This window comes from Amblyraja radiata, chromosome 31 (assembly GCF_010909765.2).
Source record: "Amblyraja radiata isolate CabotCenter1 chromosome 31, sAmbRad1.1.pri, whole genome shotgun sequence".
NCBI lineage: Eukaryota > Metazoa > Chordata > Chondrichthyes > Rajiformes > Rajidae > Amblyraja > Amblyraja radiata.
The window spans coordinates 27,279,253-27,297,503 of NC_045986.1; the positions used below are offsets into that span (position 1 = coordinate 27,279,253).

General features: G+C 48.8%; 1 protein-coding gene across 2 annotated transcripts in view; it reads right to left on the bottom strand.

Moving 5' to 3' along the window:
* The window catches only part of acap3 (ArfGAP with coiled-coil, ankyrin repeat and PH domains 3), a 168,339-nt gene that overhangs the window by 105,183 nt on the left and 44,905 nt on the right, over positions 1–18,251 (bottom strand). For both annotated transcript variants that reach the window (XR_004416567.1, XM_033048279.1), the window contains exon 2: positions 527–584. Coding sequence is in view for 1 of the 2 variants with exons in the window: in XM_033048279.1 (XP_032904170.1) it covers positions 527–584 (58 nt within the window). In the remaining variant the exon portion in view is untranslated. The remainder of the gene's footprint in view (positions 1–526; positions 585–18,251) is intronic.

Here is an 18,251-nt window from a genome sequence, read left to right on the forward strand (position 1 = left end):
AGGGTGGTGAATCTGTGGAATTCTTTGCCACAGACGGCTGTGGAGGCCAAGTCAATGGATATTTTTAAGGCGGAGATTGACAGATTCTTGATTAGTGCGGGTGTCAGAGGTTATGGGGAGAAGGCAGGAGAATGGGGTTGAGAGGGAAAGATAGATCAGCCATGATTGAATGGCGGAGCAGACTTGATGGGCCGAATGGCTTAATTCTACTCCTAGGCTTGTATTCACTGGAGTTTAGAAGGATGAGGGGATATCTTATAGAAACATATAACAATATAAAAGGACGGGACAAGCTAGATGCTGGAAAAATGTTGCCTGACCCGCTGCACCTATTTTCTATGTAGAACTGATGAAGTGGCCACAGTTACTTTGAACAAGGTAACATCGGCAAAACAAGGTGCGTTTTCAACTGACGTTCAGCCCAACAGAGAAAGACGTGTCATTAGGGCCGAATGGCCTCATTCTGCTCCTATCGCTTATGAGCCGATGAAGGCGTGGGCTCTGGGTGTACAAGCGAGTGGCTCACCTTGTCCAGCTTGGCCTCGATCTCCACCACGTCAGTCTCCACCTCCTCGATGGTCGCCCTGCAACGGAAACGGAGATGTCAGCTCAGACCAACTCAGCCAGGGATGGGACCGGCATCCACCGCGCCTCCATGACAATGATTCAACGACAGCCTGTGGTCACAACCCGGTAAAATCACACGGCAGACCTCGCCGCACCGGCAGAACAACAAAGAGTTGGCATAGTTCTGGCACCGAAAGTTCATCGAAATTTCATCTTCTGCCGGCTGCGGTGAACCAGGCCTGTCGCCGCTTGTGGCAGCAGGCGCCCCCCAACGCCCCCCCCCCCCCCCACACACACACACACACAAGGTCCCCCCCTCTATAATCTATGATTCTGCCTAAGTCAGCACCTAGGTTGGACAGGATGGCGGATCATTTATTCGGCATTTTCAGTGTGTAGAGATACAGGGATAGAGGCCCATCGGCCCATCGAGTTTTCCCATCCCCGCAGCGTCCTGCAACATCTCCTCTGCATCCTCCACCACAGTCACGGACCTGTCTCTCTGACCCTGGTCACGCCCTCTCCTCCCCTCGGGCAAGAAGTACCAGAAGTGTGAAAACGCACACCTCCAGACACAGGGACACTTTCTTCCCAGCTGTTATCAGGCGACTGAACCATCCTTTCAACAACTAGAGAGCTGCCCTGAGCAACCATCTATCTCATTGGTGACCTTCGGACTATCTTTGCAGTGGAAAGACTATACACGATTACAATCCATGGTGTACAGATACAGGATAAAGGGAATAATGTTTAGTGCAAGATAAAGTCCAGTGAAGTCTGATTGAAGGGAGTCCGAGGGTCTCCAATGAGGTCGATGGGTCAGGACTGCTTAAGGAAGAAAGATTGGCCTCTGTAAGAAGATGATGAAAGAATCAACCTTGTCAACATGAAGTGATTAGAATGGGTGTCCGGGGTTGTGTGGAGAAGGCAGGAGAACGTGGTTGAGAGGGACGGATGGATCAGTCATGATTGGATGGCAGAGTGGACTTGATGGGCCGAATGGCCTAAGTCTGGTCCTAGAACTGAATGAAGTGGGTAGAATTACTGTTAACAAGGTAACATCGGCAAAACAAGGTGCGTCTTCAACTGACTTTCGGCCAAACAGAGAAAGACGTCTCATTGACTGATGTCACCTCCCCCAGGGTGGACTGAATAGACCTGGTACCGTGGGGACGGTTCCATGCTGGGAGCAGGCACCTGCTGTTACTAGAGTTGCCTGGGGATTCAGTTCCTCTGCCTCCCATTCTACATGGGCTGCTTCTCAAAGGTGATCAGATCTGCCTTTCTTAAGGTCGGGCAAAAGATTCCAACAACAACGTTTTAAGCAGCCATTAGCCCAACGCTGGACAGATGGGGCTTCATTAAAGGTGGACGTGCATACGGTGCATTGAACCTCTGAAGACTTTAAACGGGGAATAATGACTCTAGCTGGCTCTGACTGAAAGGCCGCGCCCTAATGAAAGGTGCAGGAAGAAACGGCAGATGCTGGTTTAAACCAAAGATAGACGCCCGATACCCGAAACGTCACCCATCCCTTCTCTCCAGGGATGTCCCGCTGCTTGTCCCGCTGAGTTACTCCAGCTTTTTGTGTCTGTCCTTGCACTAATGAAAGAAAGGGTTCAGGTGACATGTGTGACAGGGGCAAGGTGCACACAGCTGATGAGTAGCTGGGATAGGGTTACCCTCATTAACTCATTCCCATTGCTTCAGTTCCTCATCTGCTTCACCCCCACGGCAAAGACTCAAGCGGGGAGCGAGAGTTTAAAAACGCTTGGATTGCATCTCTAAAGGGAAGTTATACAACCGAGCAGCACGGCAACAGGCCCTTCGGCCCACAATGTCCGTGGCAGACCTGAGGTCGAGTCCAACTCTTATCTGCATGCACATGATCCATATCCCTATGAAATGCTGTACCATATTCAAATTCATATCTGCCTCCACCACCATCCCCGGCAGCAGGTTCCAGGCACCCTCTACTCTCTGTGTAAAATACCTCGCCCCTCATATCTCCTTTAAACGTTGCCCCTCTCAGCTCACAGCTGCTCCCTTTAGTAATAAAGGTTCTGACTGTCTACCCTATCTGTGCCTCTGACACTTGGCTTCGGTAAGATTGTAAATTGTCCCTAGTGTGTCGGATAGTGCTGGTGTATGGAGAGATCGTGCAAACTCCACACGGACAGCACCCAAGGCCAGGGTTGAGCCCGGGGCTGGAGGCAGCAGCTCTACCAATATGCTGCACCTTTTGAGCATCCTAGGCATTGCAAATGCAGGAAGGGGTCTGCACCTTCTCCCTGTGACTGCGTGGGGTTTCCTCCGGGTGCTCCGGCTTCATCCCACATACTTTAGACTTGAGAGACACAGTGTGGAAACAGGCCCTTCGGCCCACCGAGTCCACACCAGCCCGTGAGTGTTCTGTTGAACATAGCACAGTGGAGGGTGACATCGCCGGCCCATGGCAGCAATCTGTTCTACGCACGGCGGCTGATAACGTCAGAACTTTGACAAACATTGCGGGCAGATGGACGAGTAGATGGTGGAATTCACTCCCAGCACCTTCATAACCAGCTGTGGCTTGGTATAATTACAGCACAGCGGAAACTTGGGACCAAGCCACTGTTATTATGTTAAAGCAACCCTCAACCATTTTACACTGCAGACTGCTACCAACAATAACTTACAAGTACATCGCGCCTTTAAAGATTGTGGATGTTACTGAAAACGCCGTTTTACACGTGCTTGATTTACGTGTTTTTAGAATAATGCACTCATCTAATTACTGCCTAAGTTTCATTCGCTTGATCTTATTTTCGGAATAATGCGTCAGGTTTATCCCAGGCACCGTCTGCCAGTGTCGTTGTGGGCAGTGCATGGCGTAAGTGGTTTTTAATTTGTCAGGGGTGGTGGAGGCAGGTACGGTAGTGGCATTTAAGGGGCTTTTGGATAGGTACATGGATTATGCAGGGAATGGAGGGATATGGATCACGTGCAGTTGGTCTCTGCATCATGTTGGGCACAGATATTGTGGGCCGAAGGGCCTGTTCTTGTGCTGTACTGCTCTATTCCACATATTGTGCTGTGTGGGACCTTGGAGATGTGAGTGGCATAATGCAGGGGTTGCCAACCTATATTGTCCCGTTTACCCCTGGCAACTTTAATAGCACGTTACAATGTTATTTCACTTATTGATGAACAACTAACGATGAACAGATCCCGGTATACCAGAACCAAACACAGTCAGTCAATGAGAAAAAATCTGTACAAATCCAGAATCAACAAATTTACTCCCTGAGTAGGCAGAATTTACCCCCCCCACCACCCCACCTCCGTACGTGGGGGAGCAGTGATAAAAAGCAAGCTTGCTTTTGAATAAGCAAAATAAATTGTGTTTATAAAATCACAGCACTTGGCCTTTCCATGGATTACTCAGGAAACCACACGTGACACGACTCATTAAATCTTCTCCGTAGTGAAGCAGATTTACACTTTCCATCTTGTTTATTGGAGTAACGGAGAGAGACCCCCCCCCCACCACCCAAAAAAAAATGAGGACTCGCTGGACATTAACTCTGCGAGGACAGTTTGACTCGGGCTACAACGGTTGTGTGCCTGGTGCCAGATAGACCCGCTATTGTAAACAAGATCTTCGCTGTTCACTGGAATGCAATCTGACTCTAGGCTTCGTCAGTAATGACAGCTCAATACTCCAGCAGCAGGATCTCAGCGTTCCGCTCGGGTAGCTGACAACCAAACAGTATGGACAGTGAGGCCAAACACACAATGCTGGGGTAACTCAGCGGGACAGGCGGCATCTCGGGAGAGAAGGGACGGGTGACGTTTTGGGTTGAGACTGAGACCCTTCTTCAGACTGAGAGTCAGGGGAGAGGGAGTCTAGAGAAATGGAAGGGTAAGGCGTGAAAACGACAGATCAAACCACATGATGATGAAGGTAACGTTGAGTGGTTCATTGCTGCCTGTCCCGCTGAGTTACTCCAGCATTTTGTGTCTATCTTCAGTGTAAATCCGCTTCTGCAGTTCTTTCCCACACAGTATGAACATTGAATTGATTTTAGTTCAACTCCCTCTCCCTCCCCCCCATCCCTTTAAATTCCCCTCTCTTCTCTGTACCCCTCCCTATTGCGCACTAATTTCATGCACTACCCCACACCCTCGCCTCCCCTTCCCCCCCAACCCCCTCCACCCATATCCCACCCCCTGGCTTCACATTTCACTCCTCTTTCTCTCCTGATCTGACATCCTTTTGTCTCTTTCTCACCCCCCCCCCCCCTTGCCTGTATCCACCTATCACTTGCCCGGCTTCATCCCACCCCCCCCCCCCCCCTCCTCTCTTTACCACCTTTATTCCCCCCCTCCCCACACAATCAGCCTGAAGAAGGGTTCCATCCCGAAACGTCACCTATCCACGTCACCTATTCCAGAGACGTTGCCTGACCTGCTGAGTTACTCCAACATTTGTGTGTTTTTTTGTGTGTTTTTTTTGTAAAGCAGCATCTGCAGTTCCTTGTGTCTTGATGGGCCATTTGGCCTCTAACAAATACAATCAGAGAAAGTAGTTTTAACTAGAGTAACAAGTTGGGTAAAACACAAAGTGCTGGAGGAACTCAACGGTTCAGGCAGCATCTGTTTCTACAAGTACAAATGTAATTGTTCCAATACAGACAACTATAAAACACTCTTGACCCATCGAGGAAATGGACAGACACCATTTTGGGTCGGGTTAAAAGGTAAATGGGACTAGCTTAGATGGGCCATCTTTGTCAGCATGGACATGATGGGCTGAAGGGCCTGCTTCTATCCTCTATGACTTTAGTTTAGTTTAGATATACATCAAACACTTCAGCCCACTGAAGTCCACACCAAACATCCATCACCCGTTCACACTAGTTCCATGTTATCCCACATTCACATCCACGCCCGACACACAAGCCTCAATCAACCGACAAACCCGCCCGTCTGTGAGAGGAAACCTACGCAGTGAAAGGACAAACGTGCAAACTCCACACAGACAGCAGCCGAGATCAAGATTGACGTGAGGTAGCAGCATTACCCGCTGTGCCAATGGCCGATCAGTAATTCAGGATGGTTGGGTAGGCCCAAAGGCACAAAATGAATAAAAGATCTATTATTTCTGTCTTCTATGTAATCTTAATTCACTGCCATTTTAAATGCATTCAGCTGGATATCAAGCATGTTAGTTTTAATGTACTTATTAAGAACTGGAGAAGAGCTATTGAGACGGTTCCACTATTCAATTGTACTTATTATTGGATTTCTGCAGCACTTAGATCATGATTGATCAGCTTTTTAATCCTAATGACCTGCCCTGGATTTGCAATCCTTAATGGTTTTGCTTCACGTAAATCTATCAAATTTCAGTTTCTCGTTTTCAACTCACCAAGCAGCAGCAGTGGGGCTGTGGGGAGGGAGTTCCAGACTTCAACTCTCCCTGGTATGAAGATGTTTCCTAAGATCAGCCATCAACAGTCTAACTCGAACTCCAAGCCTATCTGTCCCCCCCATATTGTCCCTCAACTTCACCTCCGCACCAGGGAAGATTCCGGAGGCTGGGTCCGGCCTCCTCATCGAGTCACACAGCACGGAAACAGAACATTCGGCCCAACTCGTCCATGCTGACCAAGATGTCCCATCTAAGCAGCCCCATTTGCCCACGTTTGGCACATGACCTCTTGGCCTTTCCTATTCATGTACCTCTCCAAATGGTGTTATTTTATGTTTAGACTAGGGGCCATTGGTCTGAACTACATAGACTTGGAGGCAAAATCAAACACATAATGTTGGAGAAACTCAACGGGTCAGGCAGCATCTCTGGAGAAAAGGGATAGATCACATTACGGGTCCAGACTCTTCTTCAGACTTGGGGACATTGTTTTTTCTTTTTGCGCTATTATTGTTTATTTGTGTGTTTGTGCATGTGTGTGTGTGTGCGTGTGCGTGTGCGTGTGCGTGTGCGTGTGCGTGTGCGTGTGCGTGTGTGTGTGTGCGTGTGTGTGTGTGTGCGTGCGTGCGTGCGTGCGTGTGTGTGTGTGTGTGTGTGTATGTGTGTAGGTGTGCGTGTGCATATGTGTGTGTGTGTGTGTGTGCATATATGTGTGTGTGTGTATGTTTGTATGTGTGTCTGCATGTGTGTGTGTTTGCATATATGTGTGTGTATGTGTGTGTGTGTGCATATATGTATGTGTGTGTGTGCGCATATATGTGTGTGTGTGTGTGTGTGCATATATGTGTGTGTGTGCATATGTGTGTGTGTGTGTATATATGTGTGTGCATGTGTGTATATGTGTGTGTATATATGTGTGTGTGCATATATGTATGTGTGTGGGTGTGTGTGTGTGTGTGTGTGTGTGTGTGTGTTTGTGTGTGTGTGTGTGTGTGTGTGTGTGCATATATGTATGTGTGCGCATGTTTGTATGTGTGTGAGTGCACATATATATATGTGCATGTGTATATATTTATATATGTGTGTGCATATATATGTGTGTATCTATGTGTATACGCGTATGTAAATGCATGTATATGTGCATGGCTATATGCATATATTATATACTGACATTTATTTTTCATTCATTGTTCTGTTTGGGATAAATGACAATAAAATAGTCTTGACTGTTGAGGAGTATCTGGGGTGATAAATTGAAAGTCAGGGAATCGTATATGTGGAGCACACCAGACACAAGCCGGCATTCCCGAGATTGGCAGGAATTCCCTCCATGTCAGTCCCGCAAGGAGATACCACGGGATCTCTCGCTCTCAACTGGCTAATTAATAGGATGGTTCAGACAGTCAGGGGAAGCTCTTGAAACTGACTGAATTATAATGAATTATTTAATCTCAACCTTTTCCTGTAGGACTCGGCTCCTGCTGAGATGAGAAACGTTACTGAGACTTCAGTGAGTAATTATTTAGCATAATTTTTACTTCAGCTTTTGAGCAGTATTGAGTAGGAAGGTATTATGTAGCAGCATTAGAGACATAGAAAAATAGGTGCAGATGTAGGCCATTCGGCCCTTCGGTCCAGCACCACCATTCAATATGATCTTCTTCTTCTTCTTGCGTTTGGCGTGCACAGCCTAAAGGTGTAGGTCAACTTGTTCTATTTGATCTATTTGTCGGGTTGATTGCATTAGTCGAAACAGGGTGGACCACGTGAAGGTTGCAATCTCCCACTCAACATGATCATGGTTGCAATCCCGACTGCAGGTGCTGGCTGTACAGAGTTTGTACGCTCTCCCTGTGGCCGCGAGGGTTTTCTCCAAGATCTGCTTCCTCCCACTCACCAAAGACGTACAGGTTTGTATGCTAATTGACTTGGCATAAATGTAAATTGTCCCTAGTGTGCGTGTGGGATACTGTTAATGTGCGGGGATGGCTGGTCGGTGTGGACTCGGTGGGCCGAAGGGCCTGTTTCCACACTGTATCTCTAAACTAAATGTATTGGAGGGAGCGTAGAAAAGGCACAATGGACTGAAATGGCAGGAGGGGGTTACAGCTTTGGTGATGGGTCCTCCTCTACACTCTCACAATTCTGCACAGCTCCCGGCCCTTAAATGAAACTGCAGTACTAATGGAGGATTAGAATGACTCACTCCATAATCTGATTCACTCACTGAATCTGCATTAATATCCGGCACAGATAAGGCCAAAGGCTTTTCGAAGTGCACAAAGCATTTCCTCCCCAGCTCTCTCACAGCCCCCCTTTTGTCACATTCCCAGTGAAAGGCATCATTATTTGTTACCGAAGCCTCGGAGAATCTGCCCAGATTTGATCAACTGAAATTAAATTCCCGTTGATTTCCAGGCACGTTAGACGGCAGCACAGAGCTGTTTGTGGCGATATTCTACCATTGACCAGGGGATGTTGCTGCCAAACTAATCGTCAGCGCAATTAACGATCGGTTTCCTGTATCGAAGGCTATTGTAATCTTGCACCCAACATCAATCTGAATGGGAAGCTTTTTTTTTTTTTGAACACAACTAATTTCATACCAGTTTATGTCCTTTCATCAGTGGCCAGGACTCTCCATCACAAAGGCAGGCTTCGCCATGACAACTGATCTACTGCCACTGTTGCTATGGCAACGGGCCTTAGCAACCGTTAAAGCTCCCTCCTCCCTCAACCAGCCACAGTCGGGCTGTTTACGAATTTGTGGAGAAATGTGCAGGCAGAGGAGATTTGTTTAATTTGACGTCGTTCAGCACCGACATTGTGGGCCGAAGGGCCTGTTCCTGTACTGATTCGCATTCTACCTCCATCGCGGTTTTTTTTTCAGATTAGCAGCCAAGGGCATTATAATTTGCTAATCACACTCAGTGTTTCGTGGTTGCGAACTACCATGAAACGCAACGCAACGCAATGCACCAGGTGTTCCCTAAAATAAATCATTCTTCGGCATGGACATTGCGGGCTGATGGGCCTGTTCCTGCGTTGAACCACAGCCACTTGGTTTAAGATGAACAGCGGTGCGTTTGCCAAAGCATCACGTGTTTAATTTAATCAGCATCCAAGGCTGCAGAACACGCTGATGAAACATTATACACTGGGAGCCTCTTGCTTCAGTTAATTGACTGCCGTCCCAGATGTAGATTGTTCAGTGTGTTGAACCAGAGCCAGCAAACAATGGCCGAGGCTTCCGTCAGACTGAAGCAGCTCTTGTACAGTGTACAATGGCAGCTGCGGCCGACAGTCCATGTAGAGACCCTACCACAGGGCATGGTGGCGCAGCGGTAGAGTTGCTGCCGTGCATCATTTTCGGCATGGACATTGCGGGCCGAAGGGCCTGTTCCCGTGCTGTACAGTCCTATGTTAATCCTGATCCACAAGGACCAGAACTTGGGCAGCACGGTGGCGCAGTGGTAGAGTTACTGCCTCACAGCGCCAGAGACCCGGGTTCCATCCTGACTACGCGTGCTGTCTGTGTGGAGTTTGTACGTCCTCCCCGTGAGCTGTGTGGGTTTTCCCCGGGTGCTCCGGTTTCCTCCCACACTCCAAAGACATACAGGTTTGTAGGTTAAGTGGGTTTGGTAAAACAAATTGTAAATTGTCCCTGGTGTTGTGGATAGTGCTAGTGTAACGGGGAGCGCTGGTCGGCGCAGACGTGGTCGGCCCCGAAGGGTCTGTTTCCGTGTTGTATCTCTAAAGTCAGGGCGGCACAGTGGCGCAGCGGTAGAGTTGCTGCCTTACAGCACCCGAGAGCTGGGTTCGATCCTGACTACGTGTGCTGTCTGTGTGGAGTTTGTACATTAATAATAATAATAATAATGGATGGGATTTATATAGCGCCTTTCTAATACTCAAGGCGCTTTACATCGCATTATTCATTCACTCCTCAGTCACACTAGGTGGTGGTAAGCTACTTCTGTAGCCACAGCTGCCCTGGGGCAGACTGACGGAAGCGTGGCTACCATTCTGCGCCTACGGCCCCTCCGACCACCACCAATCACTCACACACATTTACACACAGGCAAAGGTGGGTGAAGTGTCTTGCCCAAGGACACAACGACAGTATGCACTTCAAGCGGGATTCGAACCGGCTACCTTCCGGTTGCCAGCCGACCACTTAGCCCATTGCCTTCGGTAAATGTGTAAGAAAGAACTAGTATACGGGGTGATAATTGGCCGCTACAGACTCTGTGGGCTGAAGGGCCTGTTTCCATACTTTATCTCTAAACTAATCTGTCACATTGACACACACACACACACCCCATCCAATCCCACTCTACGAAGCGTGTATGAAGGAACTGCAGAAGCTGGTTTATACTGAAGATAGACACAAAATGCTGGAGTAACTCAGCAGATCGGGCAGCATCTCTGGAGAAAAGGAATAGGTGACGTTTCAGGTTGAGACTCTTCTTCAGACTCTGCAAACCACTGGCCCACCACCTTCTCTCTGACACTTTCGCTGACATTAGAAAGAGAGAAAGAGTTGTCCAAATCATAAGCAGAATGTAAAAGCCACGGGCCACACAGCCAGACACATGTTTCATATATCTCCAGTGGAGTTGCTCATGTCCAGCTTTTCTCTGGGAGAAAGTGCTGACAGGGATTGGACTAAGTTCCAGGGATCCCAGCTCTCGCCCCGAGTGCCTTGGTCAGGCACCACGCGGATCCCACCTGCCGGCTAACTATGTGGCTGCGGCTGGCACCATTCAAATCCAAGACCCTTCCCTTCCCACTCCTGGTGGTCTGGGTCACACAGTTTCCAGCCGGGAATGCACAGAGGAAGCAGACACTGGTCCCTCCATCTGCCTCGACCAGAGGGAATAGCTTTAAGGTGAAAGGGGCAGAGGGTGGTGGGTGCCTGGAACGAGCTGCCCGCGTGCGGGTGGTGGTGGAGGAGGAGGAGGAAGATTCAATGTTGGCATTTAAGAGACTTTTAGACAGGCACATGGTTATGCAGGGAATGGAGGGATATGGATCTAAATGGATATAGATACGCCTCACAGCGCCAGAGACCCAGGTTCAATCCCAGAGAAAAGCTGGACATGAGCAGCTCGACTGGAGATAAAATAAAGATGTGTCTGTCTGTGTGGAGTTTACACATTCTCCCTGTGGCCGCGTGGGATTCCTCCCGGTGTTCCAGTTCCCGCGCCGACCATCGATCGCCCGTTCACACGAGTTCAACGTTTTCCCATTTTCGCTTCCACTCCACACACTGGGGGGCAGGTTACTGGGCGCCAATTAACCGACCAACCCACACAGGTCACAGGGAGAAGGTGCAAACTCCACACAGACAGCACCCGAGGTCAGGATCGAACTCGGGTCTCTAGCGCTGTAAGGCAGCAGCTCCACCACTGTACGGCATCTGGATTCAAAATATAGTTCCCTTGAGGCCCACAGGAATGCTAACCCTTAAAATTAATATTCGGAAGTGCAAACGCAGAGAGAGTTGCATCTTGTAACAGTTATGGGAGAAAATGGGAGCCGAGCCATTTTGGTCCCTCGATCCCACTTGTTTGCCTGTCTGGTATGTACTTCCTCCTTGATGGCCCTGAATACCAAATGTCCATGTAAGGGGATTAAAGGCAGGTTCAACTTACGTTCACCTGCTTTGAAATCCCACTTTATGACTTTTTGCGGGATATGGGTTTTTATAAGTGAGCCGTCAGGAATGTGGCAATTTAAAAACCAACCAGTTCACTTCAGTTCGGTCTCAGTTCGGTCGATGGTTTCGTGCAGAGAGGTACAGTGAAAGGCTTGACCAGTTGACCAGCTCAGAGCAAATGGTTCCTCCAGCACTCACTCTTGTTCAGCGAGTGGCAGGGCAAGCAGGGAATGGTTTGGCAAAGCGCAAAGTGCTGGAGGAACTCAGCGGGTCAGAGTGAACAATGTCATCTGTACTGAAACGTCATCTGTCCAGGGTGGAAATGACAGACACCAGAGGGCATGCTTGGCTTTGAGGTGAGAGGGGCTATGTTTAAAGGAGATGTGCAGAGCAAGGCTTTCACACAGAGGTGGTGGGTGCCTGTAACGAGCTGCCAGGGGTGGTGGTGGAGGCAGATAAGATAGTGGTGTTTAAGAGGCTTTAGTATAGGCAGGGAATGGAGGAATATGAATCACACACAGGCAGATAAGGGTTGGTTTTGGCTTCATGTTGGGCAGAGACATCGTGGGCCGAAGGTCCTGAGCCTGTTCTGTAAGTTACCTTAGTTTAGTTGAGAGATACAGCACGGAAACAGGCCCTTCGGCCCACCGAGTCCATGCTGACCTGCAATCCCCGCACACGAACACTATCCTCCGTGCTTCCATGACAATTTGTAATTCTTACTGAAGCCAATTAACCTGCAAACCCGCACATCTTTGGAGCGTGGGAGGAAACCGGAGCACCCGGGGGAAACCCACACAGCCATGGGAGAGAACGTACAAACTCCTTACAGACAGCACCCGTAGTCAGGATCGAACCCGGGTCTCTGGCGCTGTGAGGCAGCAACTCTACCGCTGCGCCACCGTGCCGCCCAGCCGACAAATGATTTTGCGGTATTAGTTGGGAAACGATTCAGCAAAACAGTAGCGGCAAAAGCGTGAATAAAGTTAATTTTCATCCCGGGAGTGAGTTTTCGAGGGTTTTAGACACCGTTGTGCTGAGCTTGGCCCAGCACCAGGCCACGCATGGGGCCTGGACAGATCCAGATGGCAAAGAACCGGTTGGCTGAATGAACATTTAACTGTTAAACCAACAGCAGGTCACAAAGACAATAGTGGCTTGGAGCCAACAGACCACAGTAACACCGTTAAACTGGGATCATTAACACCTTTGCCTTGAATGATTGAAAGATACAACAGGGAAACAGGCCCTTCGGCCCACTGAGTCCATGCCGACCATCGATCACCCGTTCACACGAGTTCCATATTATCCTATTTTCTTGTCCGCTCCCTACACGCGAGGGGGCAATTTACAAAAACAAATTAACCTACAAAACCCGCACGTCTTTGGGATGTGGGTGGAAACCAGAGCACCCGGAGGAAACCCACACAGTCACAGGGAGAACGTGCAAACTCCACACAGACAGCGCCCGAGGTCGGGATCGGACCTGGGTCTCTGGCTGCGAGGCAGCAGCTCAACCCCCTGCACCGCCCTGAATGACTGAATATTTGTGGGATTGTAAAATCCTGTTTAATCTTCGTGGAAGACGTATCTTGATAAGGTTTTTAAGTGTTGAAGTAACTCAGTGGGTCAGGCAGCTTCACTGGAGAACATGAATAGGTGACATTTTGGGTCGGGACCATTCTTCAAACTGACTGTGGTGGGGGGGGGGGGGTGAAGGGAGGGAGGGGGAGGGGGGAATAAGATGGAGGAGTAGTGAGGATTGAACCTGGGTCTCTGGCGCTGTGAGGCAGCAACTCTACCGCGGTCTAGCAGTGGTCTGTCTCTGCCTGGATGAGCCATCACCCAGGGTTCGAGCATCTGAAGAGTGCTGCACAAGAGGTCCTCCCTCTGCCCAGCTCCGCACTGCAATGCTCTGTCTGGGCAGAGGTGAGGTTTAGTTTAGTTCAGAGATAGAGAGCGGAAACAGGCCCTTCGGCCCACCGAGTCCGCACCGACCAGCAATCCCCGCACATTAACACCATCTTACACCCACTAGGGACCAATTACACATACACCAAGCCAATTACCCTACAGACCAGTACGTCTTTGGTGTGTGGGAGGAAACCGAAGATCTCGAAGAAAGCCTACGCGGGTCACGGGGAGAATGTAGACAAGCGGCCATAGTCGGGATTGAACCCGGGTCTCTGGCGTTGCAAGCGCAGTTATGCCCCTGTCCCACTTAGGAAACCTGAACGGAAACCTCTGGAGACTTTGCGCCCCACCCAAGGTTTCCGTGCGGTTCCCGGAGGTTTTTGTCGGTCTCCCCACCTGCTTCCACTACCTGCAACCTCCGGCAACCACCTGCAACCTCCGGGAACCGCACGGAAACCTTGGGTGGGGCGCAGAGTCTCCAGAGGTTTCCGTTCAGGTTTCCTAAGTGGGACAGGGGCATAATGCAGCAGCTCTACCACCGTGCCGTTCCATGGTTGAAGCAGCAATGGGCCTGGAAGCACAATGTGAGCACAGACACCATTGTTAATCCCAATTAGCATTCATACCGCAGCTTGCCAACTGACAGCCTCCACTCCCCATCTTGTCCATCCACCAAATGCCTGCCTCACACCAAGGCTCAGCCAAGACTCGGATACCCCACCTGTGAATAATCTCCCCCCCCCCCCGCCCTATCCTCCCCACCAACCTGGCATGCTTTGTGCATGGACATCTGGTGAAATACAGCACGCGGTGCCCCGACTGTAAATGGACCACTAAACAGCGCGGTGTAGAGAGAGAGAGAGCGATGCCCACAGTGGGTGCCGACTTACACACACATCTCAAAATTCCAAAATAAATGCAAAAAAACCTGCAAGATAAAAGGTGCATAGAACGGCAACAGGCCCTTCGGCCCACAATCTCCTCTGCCTGCACACGATGAATATCCTTCCATATCCAAGTCCCCAACCAATAGCATCTTAAACTGTATCAGGAACAGCTTCTTCCCCACAGCCATCAGACTATTAAACAAACAAACTCTGAACTATAACAGCCTATTGCACTTTGTCTGTTTATTTATGTGTGTGTATATATATATTTTATGGTATATGGTCACACTGACCTGATCTGATCTGTATTTTTGCTTACAATATTCTGTTGAGCCTGCAGCAAGCAAGATTTCATTGTCCTATCTGGGACACATGACAATAAACTCTCTTGACTCTTGTATCTGCCCCCACCGCCTCTCCTGCCAGCAAGTTTCAGGCGCCCACCACCCTCTGGTAGCAAGACTTACCCCATACATCTCCTTGAAGCTTTGCCCCTCTCATCTTAAAGTTGTGCCCACTGGTCATATGGTCATAAGTCATAAGTGATAGGAGTAGAATTAGGCCATTCGGCCCATCAAGTCTACTCCGCTATTCAATCAATATTCAAGTGTACTCCGCTATATCTCCCCCTCCTAACCCCATTCTCCTGCCTTCTCCCGATAACCTCCGACACCTGTACTAATCTAGAATCTATCTATCTCTGCCTTAAAAATATCCACTGACTTGTCCTCCACAGCCTTCTGTGGTCTTTGACAATTCCATCCTAGGAAGACTGTTCTATGCCTCTCCTTCTCTCAGGTCTCCCCTCAGCCTCCAAGGTTCCAGAGAAAACAATCTGTAGGGGCGAGGTGGTGAAGTTCCCCCTCAACATCCCCAGGGACACCACAGCTTTGGTTGCTATTCCTGGTTTCCCACGCCAAGAAGCACACAGAGGAAACCACTCGAACATCAAAGGCAGAAACAAAAAAGTCCCCGTGGTATTGTTAGAGGAAAAATGTACCGGGGATTTCTTTTAAGTTTGCGTCACATAATGTTTGACCAAGTTGGTGTTCTGGGCCAGTCCCATCCGCCTTCATTTGCCCCCTATCCCTCTAAACACATCCTAACCATGTATGTTGTAGGAAGGAACTGCAGATGCTAGTTTAAATCGAAGATAGACACAAAACGCTGGAGTAACTCAGCGGGACAGGCAGCATCTCTGGAGGGAAGGAATGGGAGACCTTTCGGGTCGAGACCCTTCTTCAGTCTGATTGAACTGATTCAGTCTGAAGAAGGGTCTCCACCCATTCCTTCTTTCCAGAGATGGTGCCTGGCCCACTGAGTTACTCCATAGTTTTGTGTACAGTATGTGTCCAGCCAAGTACACAAAATGCTGGAGAAAGGAAGAGGATTATTATATTATACCCCCAGCGGCATGAACATTGACTTCTCCAATTTCAGGTAGCCCCTCACTATCTCCTCCCCTTCTCAGCTCTCCCTCAGCCTTCTGGCTCCTCCTCTTCCTTTCTTCTTCCTGCCCCCCCCCCCCCTACATCAGTCTGAAGTGTTTTGGCCCGAAGCGTTGCCTATTTCCTTCGCTCCGTAGATGATGCCGCACCCGCTGAGTTTCTCCAGCACTTTTGTCTTCCCTCTTATAGAATTGTGAAAACGCACACCTCCAGATTCAGGGACAGATTCTTCCCAGCTGTTATCAGGCAACTGAACCATCCTACCACCAACTAGAGAACAGTGCTGAACCACCTCATCAGGGACCCTCAGACTATCTTTGATCGGATTTTACTGGTTTACTTTGCACTAAACGTTATTCCCTTATCATGTATCTATACACTGTAAACGGCTCGATTGTAATCATGTATTGTCTTTCCGCTGACTGGTTAGCACGCAACAAAAGCTTTTCACTGTACCTCAGCACACGTGGCAATAATATGCTAAAACAGAACTGAAAGTGAACCTCTCACAGCTGAGGTCAGGCCTCCAGGTGCAAATGCCCTCAGATCAGAGGTCGCGCCTCCCTTCCTTGTGGCCTTAATGTGAACAAGATTTTCCTGCTGTAATCTATAACTTCAGGGCCACTGAAGCCGTCTGCAGAGAGAGCAGTTCATGGTCAAACTAGCAACAAAATGGCAGGAGGTGACTGAAAATCAGCCTCATCTGGAGTCGAGCGATCCTGGAGACGCAAGCTACTGCAGATGGCGGATGCCAAAAATCACCTGCTCACATAACTCAGCAGGTCAGGCAGCATCTGTGGGGTGATGGATGATGTTTCTGGTCGGGACCCTTCTTCTGACCGATTGTAGTAAAGGGAGAAAGCTGGAAAAGAGAGGTGAGGGTGGGGCAAGTTGACAACCCCCCACCCACACATCTCCTGTGAACTTTGCCCTCTAATCTTTGACCTTCCGACCCTGGGGAAAAAAGGTTCTGACCGTCTACCCTGTCTATGCCCCCTCTATACTTCTCTCCGCTCTCCCCACCCCCTCAACTTCCAACACACCACGGAAAACAACCCAAGTTTGTCCAAACTTGTAGCTAATGGCCTCTAATCCAGACGGCATTCTCGTAAACAATCAGGTTTAAACCAGGTCCCAGGACTGGAATGATACAGGGAGTCAGAGGGGATATTGTGGCGATTAAATGGGGATTAAGTTAAATGTATCTGCTTTATAAACAAGACCAGTGGACCACACGGCCTGTTTCTAGGCCGTAGACACGATGTCATATGTTTAGGCTTGGCAAAAATCAGCCTTTTGGTGTTTTTTTTTCAAAAACAGTTTAGACAGATGAAATTGGTGCATTTCGGGATTATTTATTTAAAGATTAGCATTTTCAAGATTGGACAGAATTAGGGGGTGAGGAGGCGGGCAATCTATGAAAAACAGGAGAGCAATTAAATGCTCGATGCAATCACCCCTCAAAATATAATAAATAAATATGCCGGAAACCAATGCTGTCGACCTGGCGTGCCATGCCCATTTAGTACTTGAGTTACATTCACAAGCAGAGGAAAGAAATGAAAGAAAATTGGTTTACTGTTACACTAAAGGGTCTGTCCCACTTGCATGCGTTTGGCGCGACCAAACGTGGTCGCTTGAGGCGTACGGGCACCGTATGGCCGCTCGGGGCCGGTCCCACTTAGAAGCGCGGAGTTGTACGGGGCTGGTCCCGGCATCTTATATTTAGGCTATTTTAGACTGGGTATTGAGTAATGAGGAAGGGTTAGTTAGCAGTCTTGTTGTACGTGCCCCCTTGGGCAAGAGTGACCATAATATGGTTGAGTTCTTCATTAGGATGGAGAGTGACATTGTTAATTCAGAAACAATGGTTCTCAACTTAAAGAAAGGTAACTTTGAGTGTATGAGACGTGAATTGGCCAAGATTGACTGGCAATTAATTCTAAAAGGGTTGACGGTGGATATGCAATGGAAGACATTTAAAGACTGCATGGATGAACTACAAAAATTGTTCATCCCAGTTTGGCAAAAGAATAAATCAGGGAAGGTAGTGCATCCGTGGATAACAAGGGAAATCAGGGATAGTATCAAAGCGAAGGATGATGCGTACAAATTAGCCAGAAAAAGCAGCATACCGGAGGACTGGGAGAAATTCAGAGACCAGCAGAGGAGGACAAAGGGCTTAATTAGGAAAGGAAAAATAGATTATGAAAGAAACTGGCAGGGAACATAAAAACTGACTGCAAAAGTTTTTATAGATATGTGAAAAGAAAGAGATTAGTTAAAACAAATGTAGGTCCCTTGCAGTCAGAAACGGGTGAGTTGATCATGGGGAACAAGGATATGGCGGACCAATT